General features: G+C 40.6%; 2 protein-coding genes across 2 annotated transcripts in view; one reads left to right on the top strand and one right to left on the bottom strand.

Moving 5' to 3' along the window:
* Window positions 1–11,819, top strand: part of kcnab1a (potassium voltage-gated channel subfamily A regulatory beta subunit 1a) — a 57,111-nt gene extending 45,292 nt beyond the window's left edge. The window contains 8 exon segments of the mRNA XM_020600318.1: window positions 1,796–1,840; window positions 2,734–2,777; window positions 2,901–2,987; window positions 4,923–5,008; window positions 7,192–7,389; window positions 7,951–8,071; window positions 8,563–8,651; window positions 8,816–11,819. Of these exon segments, the coding sequence (XP_020455974.1) occupies window positions 1,796–1,840; window positions 2,734–2,777; window positions 2,901–2,987; window positions 4,923–5,008; window positions 7,192–7,389; window positions 7,951–8,071; window positions 8,563–8,651; window positions 8,816–8,905 (760 nt within the window). The 3' untranslated portion in view covers window positions 8,906–11,819.
* Window positions 11,820–11,894: 75 nt separating this feature from the next.
* Window positions 11,895–14,345, bottom strand: ssr3 (signal sequence receptor, gamma). The gene is made up of 5 exons (XM_020600317.1): window positions 14,109–14,345; window positions 13,555–13,681; window positions 13,022–13,120; window positions 12,481–12,612; window positions 11,895–12,183 (listed from the first exon to the last, which is right to left on the bottom strand). The coding sequence occupies exons 1-5, from the start codon at window positions 14,239–14,241 to the stop codon at window positions 12,117–12,119; spliced, it is 558 nt and encodes a 185-aa protein (XP_020455973.1). The 5' UTR covers window positions 14,242–14,345; the 3' UTR covers window positions 11,895–12,116.
* Window positions 14,346–25,674: the final 11,329 nt, after the last annotated feature.

Here is a 25,674-nt window from a genome sequence, read left to right as displayed (position 1 = left end):
CATTTCTTCAAACAAGGCTAAAAACCTAATTTGTGTATTTCTGTGCACACAGACACACTGTATTACAGCAGAGCAGCATGAAATAGCTACTATTGAAAGAAACTGCCTACAGACGATTTCATTTTCCACAAATTTCAAATATTTCCTTTATTGAGTTGTTTAAACATGCTCAGTTTTTATTACTGATCAGCTCTCTAGGAAACAGGGAGGAGCGCGTTATAGCAAGAAAGGATATTAAAATGTAAATGTAAACTACAGTGTGTGTGTACTATGCACTTGTTTCTATAATATCTCAGGACTTGGAATAAATAGATGCTGATTAAAAAGTAACATAGATGCTGGTGATTAAATGTCAGATAATCAGTATCGGTGACTGGGCCTCGCTCTCTCATGGTAACATCAGCTTCTCTAATGTGGTCACATTTAGCTGCTGCTGCATTGGCTAGTGGTTCCACCATTACTCAGCCTAGTGTGACTCGCACTGAGCTGACGACATTACACCACTGGGCGGTTTGATGCTGCTGCAGTAAAGACACACTGAGCCTGACATCTCAGTCCGAGTGACGTCAGGGGGCAGATTTATAGGCAGAGGAAAGAACAGGCAGCACTGAGCAGTGATGAATCACATTTTACTACTAGTTCAGATTTTGTGAGAAATGAACACGGGTGATGTAACACATAACTCAGAGCTGTATAAACAGCAGGGAAACATGTACAGTCGTGAGAGAAAGTAGTGGCACTGTTTGCAGTTTTCTGGTTTTCGGCATAAATTGGCCATGAAATGTGATCTGATCTTCACCAAAGTCACAAATGTCAATAAACCCAATGTTTCTAAGCTGATAAAACACAAACAGTCATGATCTGCCATGTCATTTGTCACGTGACTCAAGTGTGCAGATGCTTGTCAGATAGTTGTCCACATTAAAATGGCATTCTGAAACTGGCAATTGATGAAAAAATATATTGAGTTTACATTTAATACAGTAAGAACAGAAATCATGTTTGTTCTGTTATTCTGTGGTACTGTGGGATATGCAGAGATTATTAAATAAATTAACAGAGCAGCAGAAAAGTAATGACAAAGTGTCAACAAATTTCTTAAGCAGCATGTGGGCGGCATAAGAACACCTGCTGAATGTACCACAAAGTTTTACATTAAACTAATTTAGACTTGAAATGAATGTGCCTCAGGAACAGTGTGAACAAGTGAATGTGCTTTAAAATGCACAAGCTACAGCAGCAGAGAGAGCCGGACCAGCAGTGCAGGAGCTAAAGACATCCATGAAGGGGCTACATTTGGTAGCAAGGAGAAATGTGATGCATTTCCAGAGACCCTAAAGGGACAGACATGCGTTACGCACACCCTCGTACATACGTGGACACAGACGAGGGAAGTGCATACCTTCTTATTCATACTTCAAATCGACCATGACTTGCCTCTTAGAGGCTACGTGTCCACTAAGGTCGAGTGACTAATCTTCATCATCTTCCAAGGTCCCTGAGGGTCCATGCTGACTCTGTGCAGACTTCTGCATGCAGGCTAAAAGTTGGTCTGTGCAGACGGTCCACACAGCAAAAGCACTGACTGCGCATGTACCACAGTGCTTGGAAACCATCGGCGTACGTGGGCAGAAGGCAGACCCTCAATTTGAAGTATGTACAGAAATGCGTGCATGCCCCTCGTCCGTGTCCGTGCGCGCAAAGCATGAATTTTCCTTAAGAGAAAACATTGAGCCATTACAGTGGAATAATTTTTGCTTCTTATCCTTCTGTAACTTTCTCTGGACTTTCTCAGGCGATCCAGCTTGGTCATTACAACTAAACTCTACTGGGGAGGAAAGTGAGTAACAAACTTTCTAAACTGTAATGTCCACACTTGGATGCAGATTGTGAATAGTTAATTAGTTGAGCTTTATTTATTCAGGAAGTTGCTTTGATATCAACATGTCTCTTATGAGAGGGACCTGAGAACACGTCTGTATATACATCTGAAACACATACACTACCTGTTGGACGTTTGGACACACCTTCACATTGAACTGAATGGGAAAGTGTGTCCAGACTTACAATATCACATAAAAACAGTTCACACACACAAAGCTACAAAAACAAACTAGTTTTCAAATCAACTGATAATAAGTCACAAGTGCCCATAAATAAGTGATGTCCTTCTATCTGTTGTTACATTCAGTATTTATATGTGTAGCTTTATTACAGAAATGTCACATAAAGTAACAACCAACAAGGAACAGCCTGCTCTGTGGAAGGAGAGGGAGGGTTAATGAAGTCTGTCTTAAAGCGCATACACACACAGACACACACACAGAGTGGCTCCTCGGTGGAGATTGTCTAGCTGAGTCTGGTGATAAGGATGAAGTTAATCTCTCCATTCCTGAGCTTTCCCATAAGGAAGATTCAGCCATCCATCTCCCTCCTCTAGAATTCTGATGTAAAATGATGCTGAACAGTTGAAACCACGCTGACCCATTTACAGAAAACAGCCTTATATGCATATTCTGAACTCATTTACTTTCTCACCAGGCTGGGATCAAAAATTGGTAGAAAAATACTTATAGTATTTTCAAGTTACTAAATGTCATAACAATTATCTAAAGTGTACTTTTTTCAGTTAAAATTTTCAAAAGTGTACTACCATGTAAAGACTGAACAAGTAAAGTTGTGCACACAAACACTGACACAAGTTTATCGCTGATTTGTGTTTTGTCCCACCAGAGCAGAGACAGAGAGAGGATTGTCGAGAAAACACATTATCGAAGGTAACACATACTGACACACAAAAAAACAACTTTAGACTTCAGTTGTTCGCTTACAACAAACCTTCATTTATCTCTACTCAGCGCTTCATTGTGTCAGTGGTTTCTACCTTCACTGTGTCTCAGGTCTGAAAGGCTCTCTACAACGGATGCAGCTGGAGTATGTAGATGTCGTTTTTGCCAACCGCCCAGACAGCAACACTCCCATGGAGGGTGAGTCAGCTGATCAACATTGAACTTTATACCTGAGTGACCAATAACACAGTTGTCATTAATGATGCCAAGCAAAGGGGTGGGGGACACTTCTTAGGGCCCTGATTTTGTGGCGGTGACCACTGCAAGCAGTGCTCCAACAGTTTGGTAATTTCCTGACCTTGAAATTTGCTTTAGTGCCAAAATATATGGTGTACAGGTGACAGGAGAGGTGCAGACAGACGGGAGGTTCAGTCAGATGAAGCAGTGTTATTTTGATTGTACTGTGACTTTGCATAAGTTTTGAGAATTTCAGATTCAAATGGAAATGCACATTATAACATTTTCATCCACTGCTGTTATGCAAATTTTCAAAGTGGGCACGTAAAGATAATTTGCTCCAGCTGGATGCCATTAAAACCACTGCAAAGAAGCTGGTGCAACAAGATGTTGTAAATCAAGACATTTATGTTTGTTTCCTTGTAACGTAACCCTCTCCTGATCATTCCAATCAGATCTGACCAGTTTTTAAAAACCAGATTGTTCTGGTTCTTGTTAGGGGATAAGAAGAGGGGTTGTTGAAATTAAATTCAGTGACCAGAGGGCAAATCAGAGTTAGAAAATGGTTTTGTTTTGCTCTGTGTTGTTCCCCTTCTTTACTGATGCATCTTTAATTATGTTTAGTAAGGCTGTCTCTTTAAATACCTACATGGTTTTCTATTCTTAAGTTTTAATATTACTTTTACTATTAATATGACTAACATTAGACTCATATGCCATTGATTTTGTATTTTCTAACTTTACCATAACAGTTGGTATATCACTGTTAGAGCTGAGTTTAGTTAAACAACTTTAAGGTACATTTCTATGTATTCTTTAGGTCAAACAAAGAAAGCTCTGTTTATATAATCCGGTGGAGCTGTGCAGGGAGAGATATTACACGGTCTTGAATTTTTTTTTTTTTTTTACCCCTGCTTAGTCAGCATACTGCAAAGTCAATTTACTTTTCCCTACCATCTGTTCATTTCCAATTCATTTCCTTCAGCTGTTAGTTCTGTTGGCCTTCCTTCCTCAGACTTGTTTTGTTCCTTCTTCTCTCTTTTGGAATACTGGGTGGAAATTTAGACAAGTAGAATTTAAATGTGAGTGCAGCGTGCTGCTGAAGACATAGTGAGCTGGAGAAGGGCGGGGAAAGGGGTGGAGAGGAGGACAGGAGTAACAAAAGATGGGAGAGAGACTGAGTTGTTTTCTTGTCTTAATACTGTGCTATTTCCCTTGGCAGGATGGTATTTAGTAAGGCATCTGTGTTTCAGGTTGTTAATTATCACTTTTCAAACTGAAGGAAAAACGAAAACCTGCTTTTTAGGTCTTCGTGATTACATATTATTGCGCCTATCTACTCCCTTTTTCCCTCCATCTACTTTTTCTTTGTGCACCTTTGTCTTCTTTGTCAGTATTTTGTCTGACCCTCTTATCCTTCAGATTTTGCCATCTTGCCAAGAACCAGTTATGAAGAGTGAAAATCAAGGGTCCTGCCAAAGTGACTGATTGCAGTATAATTGGAGTGAGAGGAGGGTGATGAGTCCTAATTTGAGTTTTCTTGGCCCTGACTGCTACTGGCTTGCCTAGTCAGCATTAAAAATGTAGTGGCTGGAATGTGATCAGAGGGGCTTCAGTGTGTGAGCTTGTTAGGTTGTCCTGAAAGTCATTAGTGATGGGTGATCAGCAGGTAAGATGGACTCCAGGAGGTGGGAGGCCTCTGCAGAGTGCAACATTTAAAAAAATAGTTCTTTCAAGGCCACAATATATCTGTTTTGTTTTGTTTCTTTTGTCTCAAGTTCTTTCTCTGTCTTTATTTCCTTTCTGGGTGGCATTCCTCTCTCTCAAGGTCTGTCAGTGAAACACATTTTTCTTAATTGACTGATATAATGTGGTCATTTGTTTATGTACCTTCAGAGATTGTTCGAGCCATGACCTACGTGATCAACCAGGGCATGGCGATGTACTGGGGGACGTCTCGTTGGACAGCCATGGAGATTATGGTAAGAAACAAAGCTTTTAGTGGGATAAGTAATAAAAGTAGGTCTTTAACCCAAGCTAAACATTCATTTCTGCTTTATTTTATGTTTTTTATAATTATTATTGTGCACAGTTTGCCACCCAGTTTCCCTGTGGGGATTAATAAAGTACTCTAATAATGATAAGCACTTTTAAGTATGTCACACACACGGAATTTGTCTTCAGTACAGAACCGAGGCAGCCATCTGTGGCACAAACTTGCACACACATACACACAGATGGTGGCACTGTCCCTGCAAGGCCACTGGGGACAACTCGGGGTTCAATGTCTTGCCCAAGGACACTTCGACATGTGAACTAAAGAGAACGGGAATCAAACCGCCGACCTTCCAGTTGGGGGATGACTGCTCTACCCCCTGAGCCACATCTGCCCCGTTATTACACTCTACACTCACCATCTGCTTTATTAGGTACACATGTACAATTGTATGCAATTCAGCGCGACCCTTCCACCTTAACATCTGTGTTTATGAAGCTCAGAATGTTTGTTTTTGGTGAAATTGTCATAAATATATCAATTCAATTATATGTTTATTATTGAGGTCACAGTTGAAGGTGGGGTTGTACTGGACTACATTATATTCAGAGGTGTCTCTATATTTTTGTCTTCCCCAGCTACATACATGAGAGGATCACAATATTAGGAACACTTCTGAATATGATGTAGTCCATTACGACACTAGCTTTAATTATGACTTCAATAATAAACACACAATTGTGTTGCATACAATTGTACAGGTGTTCCTAATAAAGTGGCCGGTCAGTGTATTTATCTAAGTCTGAAGTTAGGAATGAAATGTGTTTTTGTATTTATGTATTCTGTAGAAGGTTTCCTGCTGTTTTGGTAGCTTTTAGATTTCAGAGATTTAGATTTCATTTGTAGAAACTGGCTGGAAAACCTATCTGTCCTAAGTGATCCACAGAATAAACTGTCCAGGAAGATAAACCAAGTATGAAAAGCACCACCACCACTAGCTAGTAAAAGAGACAGAGAGATTGGAGGGAAATGGAAATAGGAAAACTGGAGTGTGTGAAGGAACAAAGATTTTTGAGGGAGTGCTCCAACAGAGGCATCGCTGTTTCCTCCAGCTTTGGTTCCTCTTTGTGTCAGAAAAAAATCTACCTCTCATTTCAGCTCTCGCTAATTTATATACTTGGGGTATGAAGATACGGCAGGGAGTTATTAAAAGAGCATATGCCTAAAGTGACACTCGATGACCTAATGCCCATTCTCTCATCTCTCTCTATTGTATCATCCTGCCTCCCCCTTTAAGTATAGCACGATGTGTTGACATGCTCTGTCTGTGATCACGGTGAAAAGGAGCAGATATCTTTGTAGAACACAGGCCCAGATGAAAGCCATGTAATTTAGATAGCATCAATAATGAAGGAGGGGTAAACACAGCTTCTCAGTGTATATAACAAGGCAGCAGTACAGTATTCATGCACACACATGTGGGCACGCTCACGTTGTTCACACAGGCTGGAGGAGCATGTCATGGGTTGCAGTACAAGAGGGCAACTTGTAATTTGCAAGTTGAATGATGCAGCCAACATTATCCTTGAGTTAGGCTGAACAGATTCCCCCTCTTACTGCTTTATCATCCTGACACATGTTCTACAGCAGGAAATTGTCAAAATAAAAGTGTTTGACGAAGCAACAAGTGCAGCATGTCTGTGTCCTCCGGTATTTATTCACAAAGGACACTTGGAAGAAGCAACAAGTGCAGCATGTCTGTGTCCTCTGGTATGTATTCACAAAGGACACTTGGAAATTCAGACAAGAAGGTATATGAGTAAATTTCACTATGATGCCTCAGGAGCTGCTGATATGGAATATTGATTAGATGACTTACTGTGAATTTGTGCCACACTACAACAAGCTGGTTAGTACCACTCCTCCCCTCTCTCGCCTGAGTTTATCCCTTTACAGTCTACCTCTGCTAACCTTAACTCTTTCTTTCTGTTCTTTTTTGTTTCGCTGTATTTTTTTTATTGTGCCTTTCATTTTTTCCCCCTCGCCAAAACAGAGCCAACATTGCATGACAGTTTATAGTGCATAGGAGGGAAATCGGAAAGATGTTATGATGCTACAATGAGGTCCAACAGTCATATCGCATCCCTTTTCTCTTCTTTTTATCAATAGGAGGCGTATTCGGTGGCAAGACAGTTTAATCTGATTCCTCCAGTGTGTGAGCAGGCAGAGTATCACCTCTTTCAGAGGGAGAAAGTAGAAGTGCAACTCCCTGAACTTTACCACAAGATAGGCAAGTATTTTGTGTGTGTGTTTGTTGTGACATACTAATAAATCACAGGCATGCCTGATGGTGAAATGTCACCATCTGTCTAGTGAAACATTCATATGTACATTTGGGGAGGACATTCTCACACCCACTTTGTCATAAAAAAGTATGAACGTCACTGATTTAACAGAAAAATCATCTCTTTCATTCATTGTTGCTCATTTCCTGCAGAGGTTTAATCATTCTATTTTACTTCTTTTATATTTTCACTTTTCTTGGCACTGTTCTCACGCATTGTTTCACACCTCTTCCTTCAATGCGTTTTACTAAAACACCTCCTGTTTAATTCCCTACGGTTCACTGACAATGATGATTAATGTAATGTAAAAGAAAAACACTAAATTGTCCTTTCCTCTGGTCAAATACTTGAAACTTTAGGCTTCTAAAAATCCTTTAGCTTAAACTGTCTGAGAGGGAAAGCCATCTCATAAGCCTGTGACAATGGGTCTCAAGTAGACACTGATTCATTTTCACTTCTTACTTACATACACACTTTCCCCTATTTTATCTATTCTTTTAGTTATTTCATCTTTCTTTCTTTTAACTTCTCTTTTCTCCCTCACTCATTAATTCAGTCTCCATGTTTTTGTCTCTCCTGACAGTCATATCAGTGGTTGAAGGAGAAAATAGTTAGTGAGGATGGACGGAAGCAGCAAGCCAAGCTGAAAGAGCTCAACCACATTGCAGAGAAACTGGGCTGTACTCTGCCTCAGCTGGCTGTGGGTAAGTTTTACCTGCCTGGGTGCGCTCTTATAACAAATACTACAGAAGCAGCCTTAAGCAGGGCTTATAACTGCTTGGGGCTGTCGGAGAGGAATCGTTTTAATGTAAGATGTGACAAATTCACAGCACCTGTGTCCACAGTGTCTGTGTTTACTTATTATCTGATTTCCCCCCCCAGCTTCCCAATGAGACATGAACACAAAACCTTTTCAGATCTGTTTGTGCTTTTAACTGCATCACTGTGCACTGAAAAAAATAACTGAGTTGCCTGGAGGAGAGAAGTAAATGCATTCAGAACTTAAAAAATCAGCGGTAAAAAAACGTGGCTGGCAGTAAAGATTACACAGAAGGACAAGCCTTGGGTTTGTCTTTTAACATTCTGTGATAAACTCTTCTGTTCTAACAGGAAGAACAAGTAGAGTAGACACTAATAAGCAGCAGGGCACCATCAAGTGGACCTGGTGTGATTATCAGTGTCTGTTTTTCAACAGCGTGGTGTCTAAGAAATGAAGGAGTGAGCTCAGTCCTTTTGGGAACATCCAACCCTGAACAGCTCACAGAAAACCTCGGGGCCATACAGGTGGGAACACACAGAAACTCATATCACACACTGCTGTTTTTACGCATCCTCCACTTCTATTGATTTCTAGATCAGAGACAATCCTGTTTCTTTGTGTTTTTTTTTTTTTGTCTCTGTCTCACTTCCTTCCAGGCATATTCAGTTTTGCTCTCTCTTTTGCCCAGGTCCTTCCTAAGATGACCTCTCATGTGGTGTCTGAAATTGACCACATCCTAGGCAACAGACCATATGGTAAGAGGGACTACCGCTCTTAGACTTGGCTGGTGGACTACCGAGAGGTTAGCTGTACCTACCTACTTAACCATACTGCTACCATGGAAACACTGTTCAATGTTCAAGTTCGTGGTTCTTTCCTTGGGCCCCACTCAGCTCCAGCCTACTTCAGCCTGGAACCAACAGCTTTGCTAAGCCCAGCATTGCATCTGCGTTTGAGACTCATCCTGCTCAGGTTCATCTCAGGTGCAGTCCAGCTCAGCTAAGAACCGCTTAACAAACAGTCTCAAATGCCATTAATCCATTTCAATAAATTAAACCTTTGTGTCAGCAATGGTTCATCTGAGATACAACTATGCAGAGCTTCGTCTAGCCTATGTTAGAGTTCAGATCCAATGACATTCTGACATCATTTAGACCACTACATCCTGAAGTGAATTGATGTTTTAACTTCAGTTATATAGCAAGGTACACAACTAGGGATATCCACATTCACACTAACGTACAGTTTGTACATGACCAGAAAGAAGCACTGCAGCAGTATTTCAAGTAAAAGTGCCTTTCTCAAGGGTATCTTCATAATAGTTGACAGCTTCATTACTTACTCACTTTTCCACTGACATCCTCCCAGTGCAGCTGGTGACTCAGACCCTCAAGATTCAAGCCTTCCTCTTTAATGTCCAGACTACCACCCACAACTAATTTAATTTGAGCAAACTATTCTTATTGAGCACATAATCTATTTATGACAATTACTGTACCACGGCTGAATACATCAGTCAGACAAGTTAGAGGTACCCCAGGAAAATGGACATACAGAAGCTTCGGTTGCATGAACACCCCCAGTCAGTTCATCAGTGCTTTTATTAAATTGTTATGCAGCGCAACAAACAAAATTACCATATGAGCTCAGTACTCTCATCTCTTGTGTCAGCAGTCCACACTCAAGTAATGGGATACAATGGCATGAATTGTGAGGTTTAGCAGTAATTAGGTGACCTGCTCAAAGCTCTTGAAAAAGGAGCTTTAGGAATTAGGCCTGAACAAGCCATATTAAATTAGTACAGAACAGTATTCAGTAGACATTATGGGCTAGCTGCAAATCCTGAGAGTATTACTCAACAGATGCATGTTGTCCCTGCTGTCATGTGCCTCTCTTTGCTTTTCTACAAAGCCCATAATTAAACAACAAAAAGGAGTTTGATCGAAAATACTGCAACCTTACCTACTGTCCGTGAGCGCCTGAAAACCAAAGGATTGCAGGACATGGTGTGAGTAGCAGTGGGGAGAGAGTGAAGCATGCCACCTCCATGTGGTCTTTTTAAGGAACTGCTGCTCTGCTACACTACATCATAGCAGACAGAAATAAGGTATTATTCTAAATAAAAGTGGACTTCTTGTCTCTTAGTTTGTGTTTTTTATGGAGACACTGGTCTCTTTTTCTGACTGTGAATTGAACCTGCATCGCTGATTGAATCCATGACCACAGCAGAAATGGACTTTAGCATAAGATAAATCTCTCTGTGGCTGATCATGGTTATAACTGCAGAAGCTGCTTGTTAATGGCACAACGTGGCACACGGTTGAGGTATTTGGGACATTTTGGAATATAGTTTTTGTTTGAAGATGTTACATGTACATAAAATGCATCAATTGTAACATAAGCTAAACTATGAAGTCTCTCTTACATATGAGGATTTTACTGTATGGCTGATATTTAAATAAGTTGTGCAGAGTTGCTCTGTTGCTCCTCTGCAGTGTTTGGATCCTGTCCTCATTCTCCAGCCTGACTTTACACTGTCACAGAATTCATGTATATCCTCTGAACTATTTCTAAGGAGTGAGAGTTTGTTTTATTTTTGCATTGTGAAGTCAAATTATAAACTCTGTAACAATAATGACATTATTTAAATAATGAGCTCCTGTTATGAGAAAGGAGTGCTGAGCTTTGCTTTGTCCACTAACTAGACATGGAAATGAGACTCTCTGTCCATGTTGCACATCTCATAAAGTTTACAGTCGTCACCTTCCTGCTTTGTTCTCGTCCTTTTTCATCTGGAAAACAAGCCACCACAGATATAAGCAGAAACGTTGGCCGTGTTCCAGCTGAGTCGCCGTCTCATCCTCAGTGCGCATTTGTTGCCCAAATGCAAGGAAATGTGAATAAATCTGATATCGCACATCAAAAGTGTTACTTTTGGTTTGCGTGCAAGTTCACATGTTGCGCATCAGATTGAGTCCGTGCTCAAGTCGGACTACAGCCTGCCCGCATGTGTGGAGCCTCCTCCAGTTAACAGAGTGCCTTGATGCAAGTCCTGCTACAGGAAGAAAATAAATAAATAAATCAGGGACGTCTTTCATAAGTTGCTGACTTGTGTTTGGATACTGTCCTACATCAGCATGTGAGAACAGTATTTATGCAGATTTTTTAATTTATTACATAGATCTACAGTACATGTTAACTTTTACTTAATTCATCTATACCAGTCATTTGCTCATCAAGGATCAGTTCTATCAAGGTGACTGAAACAGCCAGACTTTACCAGCTTCACAGATTCTGCCAGAAACTCTGTTTTCTCCAGAGGAAAACATGTAATACAATCTAAAGAAAGGGGAATTAATCTGTGGCTTGATTTTCAACTGTTATTCAGACCACATGAAAAGGCCCGCAGAGCCTTAGCCCAAGATTTTCTGTTCTGGTACAAATTCGGCCATGAAATTTGAGTGTAATCTATTCTAGATCAGTGCTATTTTCTACAACATGCAAAGCTGAAGATGGAAAGGACTTCTTTCTTTTAAATGACATGCAAACCATGAGTGTATTATTTACTCTCTTGAACTGTGGTTTCTCTGTAAATAGTCTGCACAAACCGTGTGATTATAAATAAATGCAATGCCAGTGGAAATGTCTCACTTTTGTTTAACTTTCGAAATAAGTATAAATCGACCATTAGGCAGGTGACTGTCAGTTATTTTCTTGTTCTAAATGGGCTGTGAAGCAGGTTGAACCACAAACATACTAGACCAACACAGAGGCCAATACCTGGTTTCTTTATTTGTTACAAAAAACTGACTACAGACCTGAAGAAACACCCTCCACACATTTGATCATGAATTTCATGAAGCTGAAATGGTAGGTTGATCCCCCTTGAAACCAATTCCTAGCCTAAAACACTTTAGACTTCTTGAACACAGTTCCTTCCCTCCAACCCAAACAACCCAATCCCACCCCATTATCCCCAGCTTCCTCCTTTACTTGGAGCCTGTGGACAGCAGAGCAATGAGTCCTGAGGAGGCACTTATGGATAGAAGGTAGTTGCTGGAAAAGAGATTAAGGCAAAAACACACTGAAAAAGAACAATGACACCATTTACTGAATTAAAATTCTAAATTTCAATATCACATTTTAAGAGGATTTTTCTGGAAGTGTGTCTAGTATCTGCTTCCTGTACATCAACAATGTGTCCTCTGTAAATCATTTCAAAGCTTTTAAACCTAATGTGCTCATACAACTCAACTGTATTACAACTAAATCAAACTGAGGTCAAACAAGTTTTCTCTCTATCCTGACTGGTGCCAAATGTCTGCACCAAGTAACATGTTATTCAAAGGATACACGGTGGGATTGAAGTTCTTGAGCAGGAAGAAGGAGGCAATGATGACAAGGACCAGGAAAAGTGTGTTGTTATAAAAGATGGAGAAGGTGGTGGCCTCATAGTCTGCAACCTCATTCTTCTTCCACAGGATCCTACACAGACAGGAAAAGGGACATTTCAATACCTTTCATGGTCTTAGGAATAGGTCTCATTAGGATTTTATTTCATTTTATTTTAATAATTCAGCACTGGTGCCTGTTTCATACTAGAATTCAGTATCCATGCCTAATGGTTATGTAAAAACATAGCTAAATATTTAACCTAGGCAGAGTTCGTACCAGTTGAACCAAGTAGGGCCATTAAAAAAAGACATCAACATAAGCACTGGCTTTCATGAATTCTGAATTTTCATCAAGAAGGATGTCAACACCACATTTGTGTTTTGTCTGCCACACTACGCTCAAAACCCCTGGGCCAATTAGTTGGCCAAAGCTAACTTTGAAGCCTCCAGCACAACACAATGTGTTGAGGTTTGGCTTTGCAAGGTGATGTACATCTTACCTTTCGTCTTTCTCTTTTCGAGACATTTTGCGGTTGTCTGCTTCAGACAGCTTCCTGGTTACCTCCTTGGAAACTGCGTCCTCACGTTTCTGGGCAACTCTGGAGGATAAACAGTGACAGGCAGCCTGTGTGAGATTTTTCTCAAACTTTAAAAAAAAAAAAAAAAAAAAAAAAAAAAAAAAAAAAAAAAAAAAAAAAAAAAAAAAAAAAAAAAAAAAAAAAAAAAAAAAAAAAACCTGTGTTGTTACAAGTTCACCTAAGAGATGTTCAAATGTAATGGCATTAATATTGCTTATTGTTGTCATACTCTGCCTGCACAAATATAACCAGTATCAAAGTTTCTCAAAATGGTATAAAAAAGTCAAAGTCAAAATCAATAATATTTATAGTAATTGTGTTGAATATCTGTTTCTCATAAATCTACCAGTGTCTAAGTGGCACAAGTGCACTTTTCTAACCCAACTCTTCCTGTGAAAAGGGAAGCAGCTGTAAAACCTGCAGAAGGGACACATGCAGTGTCTTTTCCATCTTACTTGTGTTTGAGAACAAACTTGACATTCTTGTAGGCAAAGGCCACCAGATAGGTGCTGACCAAAGTCATCATAGCATACAGAACGGCAGACTGAACAAGGTCCATGTGCCAGATCCTCCAAAACAACCCTGGAAAGAGTCAGTGACAAAGTTGAAAACACGTTCTAATCAACGGAAGCCTGTGACTGGCCTGAGACTGTTCAATGACCAAGATCTAAACATAATATTATTTTGCATTGAAATGGAAATGTATAATCAAATACCTAAATTAACCGCTTATTACTAGTGTCCTACGATGCACATAGACACCAACAGCAACTTAACCAAACTTAAGATTGATGGACAAGGTAACGTTAAGCTCGCGATAGCAGTCACATAATTATTGTTTACAGCATTTTATTATACTTCCATGTGTCTTTGAAACAGTATGTTCTGTTTAAGCTCATTGTAGCGGCTTTGACAATCTTTCAGCCAGTTTTCCCTGTTTTCCTCCTCTAATGAATCAGTGTTAACGTTAGCTAAGCTAATAGCACCAGCTAGCCTCTCCAGTACTCACAGATGGGGATGGCAGAGACGATGAGTGCATTTCCGTAAAACAGAGCGGTAGATTTTGCTGAAAGGTTTCTGCTGAAGTCCTGGAGGAGAAGGTCTTCCTCTGACTGCTGCTTGTTGCTGCTTTTTGGAGGCATGTCTGCGGACCTAGCTACCTGTCTGCTACTCAGCTTCGGACACAACAAGACTGACACGTCGGTGTAGGACAAGAAAAAGGACGCGTCAGCAAAACCCCGGAAATACGCGGACCTCTTCCTTCTTCTTCCTTAAAGAATAAGGGGACGATTTAGTTCGCTGCTGCCCTCTAAAGGAAGCCAACGAAACTGCAGCACACGCACAGAAAAGTAACAGGAAACCACAACAAATTTTTACTTTCCTCATTTGCTCAAAATTTTCTTGTTCTAAATCGTGGATCTCTTTCTATTTACCCTAATACAAGTTTGCTTTATTTGTGCCCCTCACTGAAACAGAAAGAAAGAAAGAAAGAAAGAAAGAAAGAAAGAAAGAAAGAAAGAAAGAAAGAAAGAAAGAAAGAAAGAAAGAAAGACACCCAGCACCCCAGATGTGTTATAGAAACCTGGGTAAAGAAAGTCTATAAGCATTAGATAGGTGAGAGACAACTTATGTAAATTGGGTGAACTGGTCCTTTATGTTTTGTCTACACTCTGCTAAGTTAACTGTCATTTCTTTTTCCATTTTTATTGTACATGTTTATGATCAGATACGCACTTTTCTACAGTAACACACTAACACACAGCAACAAAAATGTAAAACACAACAGGAAAATATTATACTTATTATACCATATCAAATACTACTCCCTACCAGTAATCAAAATACAACTCAAAGTCTGACAATGCTGTATCCATCCATCCATTTTCTTCTGCTGTATGAAAATATTATTGATTATATGAATATTATGAGGTGGTTTGAAGAAGTACTAAAAAAAGTCTTACTAGAGCAAATCCAGCCAAGTGCAGAGTTCAGCTACTTGCAAGATTCATGTTATGCCCACTAGAGGTCAATGTCTACATGTCTACATGTCTGTACATGTCACTTTAGGTATTCCGCTGTGAGGGCCTGGAAATGAGAGCAGCAGTACATCTGTATGTATTACACGAAGAGGATTATAAACAATAAGGAGAGTAGCGTTGTGGCTTCATAGTCTTTGTAGTGCAAGAAAAAAACAAGTATTATTTAGAGAAATTACATTGTGTGGAGAGGCAGATATCATTCAGTGGGGATAGATTTGAATTTTTTCTTGAGAAAATGAAATTTTGGCCCCAAACCAGAGGGCTGGAATGATATCTTTTGGAGACAGATATGGTGAGTGAACAATATTGCCCTCAAAATCACAACAACAAACAACACTCTTCATAAACAGGTAGTAAATAAGAATTCTCTCGACCCCCACAGACCCATGCCTCTGCCTGCTGTAGAAGTCTGGCATTCAGTTATCACCAGCAACGTTCACACACATTCATGATCCCATTTAAACCCTTTCTTCTACACATTCACATCGTCATCTGACAAACATGCCACAGTCCATGGTGTGCATGAGAGTGTGACTAAGCAGCTACAGATGCATAACCCATTAGTAGAGGATGAGCATCTGCAAAAGTCCGTGGTCTTTCTTATCTCATCATCCAAGCCCGTCACATGTCTGCCACTGGAGACATTTTAGGACTGCAGATAAACCAGACAGATATTTGGCCTGCTGCTGCTGCTGCTTCCACTGCAGTGCTTAATCCCCTGCTGAGCTGTTCTTTTTCTTTTTCTGTGTTTGCGGGAACAAGCACAGCATGTGTGTGTGACTGAGTGAGTGCATGGGTTTGTGTGTGTTAAGAATACAATATAGACAGGCTAGCATGCAAAGTCTTTTTGTCTTTAAATTGGGATAGATCTCAGGGATTAACCATGCACTTCAGGGGTGCAGGAAGGAGGCAAAGAGTAGGAGCAGGGGGGAGGAGGTGATGCCAACAGACCTGCCAACACATTGCCAGGCCAGACTGGGGATCTCTTTCTCTCTCTCTCTCTGTCTCGTGTGTGAGGGCCAGATTACTTTGGCTTTGGTGACACCGCAGACATAACCACATGGGCACATATATACTGACTAGCCACAGGCCACAGGGAATAAGAGGAACACACATACATACACACACTGGCGCTGAACTCCTTCAGGGCAGTTTGCTTGGCAGTGCTGGTACTGTATGTTTCAGCTTACTCCACTTGTACCCTAAGAGGTATTTATGACAGATCAACAATCACTGTGACAAATTCTTCTTGAGTTATATTTTCTCACTTACCAAAAGCTAAGCTCTAGAAGCCCTACATCTGCAAGCCACATATGTGTGTGTATTTTTGTGGTAATGATACTGTGTAAAAAGAACTTTATTGTGCTATTGGATTTCTAAAGTCTAAAAATGGACACAGAACTAAATAATTTTCCACAGTGTTAGATATTATGGAAGTACTCTGTCACTGTAAAAATAATTCACAAATGGTGTGTAGTATGACTGAGCGTGTGGTCACACATCATCCTCTGTCTTCTGACATGTAAAAGAGGAACAACATTTATTAATCATTTATTACAATCATGTGGTATGTATTCTTAATTTGGAGAGTGCAAAGATGGAGTTTCTGGGTTTTTTCCTCTTCTGAAAAAGCCTTCAGTTTCTCAAAGGAAAAGCGGGCGATCCACCACAAAGCTCTATGCTGCTAGATACAGCCAAAAAGGAATCGTTTGAGCTTGTGACTATAATGAAATGTGACAATCTACAAAATGTCTTCCTCATTGTTTTTTCCAAATAATGTTAATCTCATAAAAATATGGTTTTTGTCAATATTTGTCATTATTTTTTTAGTATGTTTTACCACTTTAAACAGTAGATGTGATAAAATGTGAGGCAATTTTAGCCTAGTGGCCACAGTCACATTGGTATGTCATGTGACACCCACTGTACTTTTCTGATACAACAATCATTGCAGAAGAAATGGTATAAACGCTTGTGTTCCAGAGGGTGTGTGCCTTAACATGTTGTTATGCAACTTCATGGAGGAATGGAGCATATGGATCAAAAATAGAAGAGGACAGAGCATTGCTTATCACCTTTTTCACTTACCTCAGGCCTCTCATAGTGCTATGATGATATCAAACATGACAGCAGTACTCTGTGTCAAGGGGAGAGTTGAATGGAGGCTGTAAAATGAAGGCGGAGGAAAGGGTAGAAAAGCAGAAGCACCTGCATGTTGGCACTTAGGGCACTGTGCAACTGTTTCAGGGTCTGGTGACATTTCTTAAATCATATCTTGTCACACCCAGCCTCTACCCCCCCACCCATAATGTCTCTCTCTTTCACAGACACTTGCTTGAACGTTGCGTGTGCTTCCCTGCTCTTATCTCATTTGTGTCCTGTGATTCATGTTCCCCTTTTGGCTCAAACGCAATGCAGGAGAATGTGATAGAGAAGGAGGGTGGGGAGTGGGGGTGAGGGGTGGGGATCCCTCAGAGATGTGAGGCGAGGAAAAGCAGTGAAATATTTGTCTTTTCAAAGGATGCCAGACATGTGTTTACACTTTCTGCCCACTTTCACCATAAATAGTCTCCTCACCCTGAGGGTTGTGCTCTTGCATGTGAATCTGCAAGCAGCCAGAAACCATATGACTGCGTGTGTGTGTGTGTGTGTGTGTGTGTCTGTGTGTGTGAAAGATGGCAAGACTCCACAGATCAGAACTAAGCTTTGATCTATTTTCTTTTTCTTATCATTTGTAGGGATCCAAACACAAACACCATAAATGTACAGATGAAACAGAAACAAAAGATGATTTACATGTTTTTATGACTATTAATTATAAGAATCCATACTCGTCTACATTTGGATTATTTTTAACAGATTTTTGCCTTGCGTAATGCATCACACATGCACACTTTACAAAAAATACTATACACATGTCACTGATAATACATTTACAAGAGCCTACACTGCAAAAATGACAAACCAAGTCATTTAATAATGTATTGACTAGCTTTACATTGTTCTGTGCAAGATTGTTTCAACATGTCTATTATCTGTTATTATTAATATTTATTGAAGTCTAGTTGTGGAAAATTCCTATAAGGTGAAACGACACTAGAATCTACAGGCAAATGCTGTAATGTGTTTACATCTAAGGTGATGTTCAGATTGAGTGCAGTAAAATGCAATTCCTTGCTGTGTTTTAACGCAGGGGGGCTTTGTTGGTTGGGGGGCGTGGGAGAGGGGGGTCACCAGGGGAGTTGTGATGAGTCAAAGTCAGTGGCTTCATTCATGTTTCCAGCCCCTACATTTCTGTTGTGTTTTGGTTAGCCATGCTGCTAATGTAGCCTACTCTATGTTAGCAGCAATTTCTACTGCCAGTGTGTCAGCACTGATAGATAGAAAACACAGTTTAACATCCAATACTCTAACAAAGAACAACGCATGTCATGTCATGATGGTGTGTTTGTAACTGTGGCTCAAAGTTGATAGTGAATAGCAGTGAAAGCTCATGCTAACAAGATAAACAAAAGTGTCTTGTTCCTGTGGGAATCCGCTTTCCAAGTGTTCCCACTATGTGATTGGTCAGCGCAGTGCCTTTGCTGGATGATGTCACCATGTGGTGCAGCAAAAGGTGAACCAAATCCAACTTTTTCACTGCATGGGGCTGCGTCGTTTTGGCATAGCCCCCCCCGTGCTGCTCATGCCAGTTGCAATGAATGGAGAGGGCTGCATTTTTCGCACCTTTGAAACTCTGTCTAATCGCAGACTATGGTAGAAACTGGGATTTGTATGAGCAGATTTTTTTTTCATTGTGTGTGTATGCTTCCCACAGTTATGGTACTGTTACTGCAGGTGTGATCAGACAAACAATATTTATCAGGTCATCTATACCCAGGTGTTGAAATTCATGATTATGGAGACTGCGATGACACAGCCTCAGCTTTCCCTAGCAGAATTAGGGTGACCTCCCCGGGCAGAGCTCAGTCCCAAAACAAATGCTCATGTGTTTCCATTCCTCCACTCCAATAAGCCACAGATTTCACAGTGTACTCACAGAGAAACAAATAGATAAGCTTGTTCTGCTCTGTTTTAATGTGCGCTTACAGAGAGAGTGCACGGTGGCCTGGTTCTGTGTTTAAAAGGCTGGATGAATTACTTGGAAATGTATTTTCTTCAAGCAATCCAATAATGAGAACGTTATACGCAGGACACTGTGTACATTTCTAAGTGTTAAGGTGATGTGCAAAGACAGGAAGACTAACCTGCTGCCAACTTGGCTTGTCTTAGGAGCAGAGAGGGAACAGAAGATGTTGACATTTTGACAGGGAGGGAAGCTGCTGTTCCATCTGCATCTGAAAGGTCACTGCGGTGGGTTTTGGAACACAGCATGTATGTGAGTGTGTGTCTATGCATGCTTGTGTGCCTGCCAAAAGCAGTGTTTTTAATGTGTGTGTCTCTCTCATCAATTCTGTGTGAAAAGCGCAGAGGAGGGCTATAAACAAAGACGCTGGAAGTGTTGAGCGCAGCACAAACAGAATAGTAGGAATCCACCCCCACCTTGCTGTCTCACACACACACATTCTTTATTTGAAGATGTGTATAGACACTATATAGAAGCAGCAGCAAACATTGCACATTTTTGGTAAAACAGCCCTAAAAGAATACTGGGACATCTTGGGAAATACATCTGAACAGCATTATCAGTTTTTATTTTATATGTTTGAGCCATAGATACCTGACATGTATATTCTACTTGATCATAAATGGATAGCTTTTATCAAAACTTAATGGGTAGGTGTACCAGCAGTTCAATAATTGCCTGATTTTTCTCTGTGAGCATTTAAGCTTTATTGGCCAACTGGGGGCTGTCTAAAAAAGCTATGAACTTAACAAAAATTAATTAATAAATTATCACCTTTAAAGTTGTCTGTTTCCACATCTAGCACATGCTGACCACTATTAGCATTAACTGAAGTTATGTTTCTGGCCTCTTTACCAACTCTTAAGTGAGATATCTGCATCTTTTTCTAATAAATCCTCTGCTATGTTTAACACAAACTTTGACCCTTTTCAGACATGCACTGAAACCCTGAAATTATCTAGAAATTACCCAGAGGAGTGCATGTGAGAATATAGAATGTCAGATGTCAGTTCACCTGCACTTTAAGATGACTTTATCCTGCCAGCTCCCTAGTACAAAGTTCTTGTACCGTCCGAGTGAGCCGGAGTGACCCCATGTGAGAATACAGCAGCATATAGTGTGGAGTCTTCACACCAAGGTAGCAGGCATGTTGTCGACAAAACATCCAATGGTGAAGAACAACAGTCATTTACAATTGAGGGGCCAGTAAAAATATGTAACTGAAGACGACGAGATTCGGGAACTTCTGTCGTTAAGAGCCAGCACCAGTACTGCCAGACAACTGTAAGGTTCAGCAACTGGTTATTGTTACTGCACCATGTTCTTCCTCCTGCACACTCTACCCAGGTGCTCCCCGCTTCCATTACCATGCGAAGAATTTCATATGTATCTGACATGGACTGTTTCCTATTGTAAGCTACATGTATGAAAGGGCAGCTCTGGCCAAAGTGTGGACCTGATTCTGTGGACATTCTGTCGTTAAGAGCCAGCACCAGTACTGCCAGACAACTGTAAGGTTCAGCAACTGGTTATTGTTACTGCACCATGTTCTTCCTCCTGCACACTCTACCCAGGTGCTCCCCGCTTCCATTACCATGCGAAGAATTTCATATGCATCTGACATGGACTGTTTCCTATTGTAAGCTACATGTATGAAAGGGCCAAAGTATGGACCTGATTCTGTGGACACAGTGAGGAGTTCATGTGTGAAAATGTGTTTGTTTGCTGTGTGATGCAAGACAAGTAGTGCAGAGTGGGTGTTTTAGAGATTTTTTGCTGTAAACAGCTGCCTGCTTTGGCTGAAAATACTTGCTGGAAGTTGTGAGAGTAAAGTTGTGAACTCTAAAATCAAAATACTGTGCTGAAAGATGCTAACATACTCTATTTTCTTCTGCTTATCCAAGATCAGGTCACGTGGCAACAGGTTCTGTCAGGTTGTCCAGACATCTCTCTCCCCAACAATGTTTTCCAGCTCCTCTGGCAGGATTCTGAGGTGCTCCTGTGCCAAATGAGATATATAGTCTTTGTGTCTTGTTCTGGGTCTGCCCCGGGTTCTCAAACCAGTTGGACATGCCTGGTAAACCTCCAAAGGGAGGCATCCTGAGGTGCCTGAACCACCTCAACTGGTTCCTTTCGATGTGAAGGATCAGCTGTTCTACTCCAAGCCCCTTCCAGATGCCCTATCTCTAAGGCTAAGTCTCATAAGCTGAGGTGAACTGCAGTATCGGGTGATGATTTTCTGTGGGTTTGTCACTGCACGTGACTTTTTATTATTGATTTGCTCCATTATTAATATATATAAATGACGGGAAAGAATTTTAGACCTAGTACTGTCTGCACAAACCTATACTGAAAGGATATTATGGAAATAATTTATTTCATCCATCACTGAGAAATTGTGTCCCACAGGAGGTTGAGAAGCGCTGGCAGTTCATCCACTGTTGGGGAGGCAGCTGTGAGGAGCTAAAGCCAAAATACTGTATGTTCGTGACCCAGGTGCCTGGTCAGATGAGTATGACACAGCCTGGTGGTTACAGTGTACTGAGGATTCTGTCAAAGTGCACAGCCTCACATTCACAGTAATAAAACACATTCCATCCTGATAATTTAGCCTTAGACCAACTGTACTGTAATACTGGCACTATAGGTACTGTAAGACTGAATGTAAGTCAGGTGCCTGGTACACCTCCAAAAAAATAAACATTTTAGTGTTAACTCAGGAGCGGATGCAGTGAGATTGTTTGATTGTGTTTGCGCAAAGCTGTGCAGCTGATTACATCCCACACGTGTATATACAAACACATGCCTTTGGGAATGTCCATGATAGTGTTTGTGCAATGTTTTTGGATGTGTACAACACACCATATGGGGAGCACAAGTGATCAGATGGTGTAGTTGGAGAACATGTATGAGATAACAGGAAATCTTCACTGCATGACTGACCAACTCCATATAAAACCAAGTATCAAAGCTGCAGGGCTGCTATTGTTGCAGATGGTCTGTCTGCGTCTTTTACACTTATCATCCATTTTTGTTAATGGACAACTCTTTTCACAGTGACTGTCAGTTTCTGGCAAATTTTAGAAATGCATTTTAATTACTGCTAGACAGTTTATTGTACCTTTTAGCGTATCTTTTTTAATATACATCCTCCTTCTCTCTTATGAAACCTCAGCCCACTGTTACTTTTATATTGAAAAATTTTACAATACAAAGTTTATGTTCTATGACAATCCATAAAGTAATATGACATTGATATACTGCAGCAACAGTGTGGAGGCCTGTGACTTAGTCTTGCTGGCAGTCAGTGTCGGATTAAAACAGCAGTACCTCAACTATAGAGTACTCCATATAGTAAGCAGTTTAGCATGTTAATTGCTAAACTGTTAGCAACAGGGGTGCTGCCAGAGATTTTGGGCCTCATGAAAGAATGTATTTCTGGCTTGTGAATTAAAAGTGTAACCAAAGACACACATATTAACATACATATATTAAATGTCTTAAGACAAAATCTACAAACTCTAAAACAAAGAAACAAACAAAAAAAACTATATTTATAAGGCCAAGGTTTCAAGTTCTTTGTTCTCCTATGTCTTGCTGCAAATGACAGGGGGTGTTGGTCATTCATGTGTATGTAGTTAGGTACTTTATTGATCCCACAGTGGGGAAATTTCTGAAATTTCTGTGCTGACTAATCTGTTGTTTGATATTTATTAGGAGTTTATGGTTTTCAGGATCAGAGGTGACAGGATCTGTGTCCTGGTTCTGTGACCATACAGGAGATGAGATGTTTGTCGCTGCTTGGTGTCAGAGCACTAGCGGAGAGGGCTCTGTTTGCAGGGTGCAGTATTCACTGTCATGTTGTGTGGGGAGGTTGTAAAGTACTCCTAGTCCTGTGGAGAACATACAGTCTTATTTGCTTGTCTCTCTTGAAAAGGGACTTTCCCCTGGAGTACATTACATTAAGGTGTATGAGCTAACATAAGGAAAACTTTTTTCTTTGTAAAAATGTTCTAGTTTTAGCATGTGTCAAAACATATCAGAAGTTGAAGTTAAAATGTTAAATTCCTAATTTGAAAAAGAAATAAAGCGGCTATGAGTCACAGTCTGCTGTGTTATTTTAAAAGATGATGTCACTGGATAGATTCATGCTTATTTTGAAATAATGTTGAAATTGTTTCAAACAGTTCAGTTCAATCGGTATATTTGATTAATGGAAATAAACAATTTAAAACTGATTACATCTAAACAAAAGATGTCTTATCCTATCCTTTCCTTTTCGTTTTTCATTTTCCACATTTTCTTAAGCTGCTAGCTGAAGTGACCCTCGCAGTGGTGTTAAGCCCTGCTCAGTACATCTGGCTGTTATTCTGTCTGTCTGTCCCCGTCTCTGTCAGCACCAGATGAAGGACATTCCCTGAAGTGACCCTCCAAATGACTTCTGCATCCCCTCCCCCCTCTCTGTCTTCTTTAAGCAAGACGAGGCTCTTTCTGGACATGTTGATAGTACAGCTGGCAGCCTGGGAGTCTCCAGTCACACACACACACACACACACACACACACACACACACACACACACGTACATGGTGCATGCAAAGAGAGACACGCCAAGCAGTATGTCATGAAGCTGCTGGCATGCAGGACAGACAGGTCTGACACCAGTAAATTAGACAGTGACATGCACTGGGGAGATTTGCCACGATAACAATATCATGTTTCACTATGATGGCATGTGTGTGTGTGCGCGTGTATATAGGTTTAGGCAATATTGTATGACAACAGTACGCTCCACAATGTGCATGTGTGAAAGTATCAAAAAGACATTAAAAGAACACCTTGCTGGTGAATGCAACATCTGTGATAGCCAACCATTCACTAAACCCCTCTTTGAAACAGCAACTGTCTAACTGTAGTTTGGTGCCTATAACTAGGCATGGCACATCTGTTAATCCTTGGATTTGGCCACATGCTGAAGAGGTGAAACAGAATTAGTACACTTTCATCTGTCCAGTAGTTTCAAAAAAAAGAGGGAAAGAATAGAATGCATGTTTGTTGTATCACTAGCTAGTGAATGAATGCTAATAACTGTACATGTACTGTAAGTGCCTTTATAGAGGAATGATTTTTAGAGATGATGGGACAATGACTGCAGCAAAAAAAGGAAAAGAGAGAAATCTGTTTTTTATACTTCTTATGAAGTTATATTTAAGGTTAGGATTAGCATGAGTTGCCTGGCACCGTCCTGAATGTTCCCAGGATGTTCGTGGAAATTCTGAGAATGACAGCTGGCTTGGTGGTGCAGTCCAGGGGTTGTAGGCCAACCGTTCAACGTAGTGAGTGTATGTGTATTTCTAGATCTCCAGGACATGTATTGGAAGGGGAGTGGGATAAACCCTCCCATTCTTAAGAAACCACATGGTGGCTTTACCTAGCACGTAGGCAGTGCAGACACTGATGCATGCACAGGCACATGTCCACAAACACACGCACACATGGGGCACTTGCAGCTGTCTTCCAGCTGGGTCAGCAGTTCTTCAGTGAAACATGTAATCTCAGTGACTTAACCTTCTCACAAAGCCAGTAGCAAGCAGCACAATTTCTATAATATCATCTCCTCCCTACTGCTGAGTCAACTCCCACCCCTGTCTGTATTCTAGTTTCCCTCTCACGTGTTTACTCCCCTCTATTTGCCTGTACTGTTTAATACTTTCTGTGTCAGCCTCCAGATCTCATTTCCTCTGGTTTTTATTATAGTCCCTTTGTAGTTTATTTCATCTCACTGTGTCTGGTGACGTGCTTTTCTTTCCAGCGATATGTCATCCACTTTTATTTTACTCTGTTTTAAGGAAATAGCCTGTCATTTTTGGAAATTATGCTCATTTGGTTTTTTGCATATACCTAGGTTAGAAGACGCTGGAGCCAAGAGACCAATAGATTGCACACTAGCTTGTCCAGAAGCTACCTATCACTATCTCTAAGAATGACAATTTGCATACTATATCCAGCTGGGTGCAGTGACTTTCTGGTGTCAGTACTGGAACCAGGCAAATTTATGATGAAGATGAGACTCAAAGAAATCTCTCTAACTGCCCAACTAATAGTGCTACACATATACCCAACATAAAGTGTCTTAGTAAGGTGTTGGGCCACCAGAACAGTTTCAGTGCACCTTATTATTGACTAGAGGGATGAACACCATTCATCCAAAAGATATACCCTTCTTTGGTTTATTGATGATGGTGGTGGAGATGCTGTCTAACATGTCGCTATAAAATCTCCCATAAATGTTCAGCTGTATTAATTTCTGGTGACTGTGAGGGTCATAGCATATGATTCTCATCATGTTCATCTAACCATTCACTGACCGCTCATGTTCTGTGGATGGGGGCACTGGCATCCTGAAAGAGAC

This window comes from Monopterus albus, unplaced genomic scaffold (assembly GCF_001952655.1).
Source record: "Monopterus albus unplaced genomic scaffold, M_albus_1.0 scaffold46.1, whole genome shotgun sequence".
In the NCBI taxonomy this organism is placed as follows: Eukaryota; Metazoa; Chordata; class Actinopteri; order Synbranchiformes; family Synbranchidae; genus Monopterus; species Monopterus albus.
The sequence above is the reverse complement of the archived record's forward strand: the minus strand, read 5'-3'. Positions and strand labels throughout refer to the sequence as shown.

Excerpts from the sequence above, each read along its gene's own strand:
- ssr3 (XM_020600317.1), bottom strand. The coding sequence starts at position 14,241 with ATGCCTCCAAAAAGCAGCAACAAGCAGCAGTCAGAGGAAGACCTTCTC. Across the intron at positions 13,682-14,108 it reads CGTCTCTGCCATCCCCATCT|GGTTGTTTTGGAGGATCTGG; the intron begins GTGAGTACTGGA and ends GACTCTTTCCAG. Across the intron at positions 13,121-13,554 it reads AAGTTTGTTCTCAAACACAA|AGTTGCCCAGAAACGTGAGG; the intron begins GTAAGATGGAAA and ends TTTATCCTCCAG.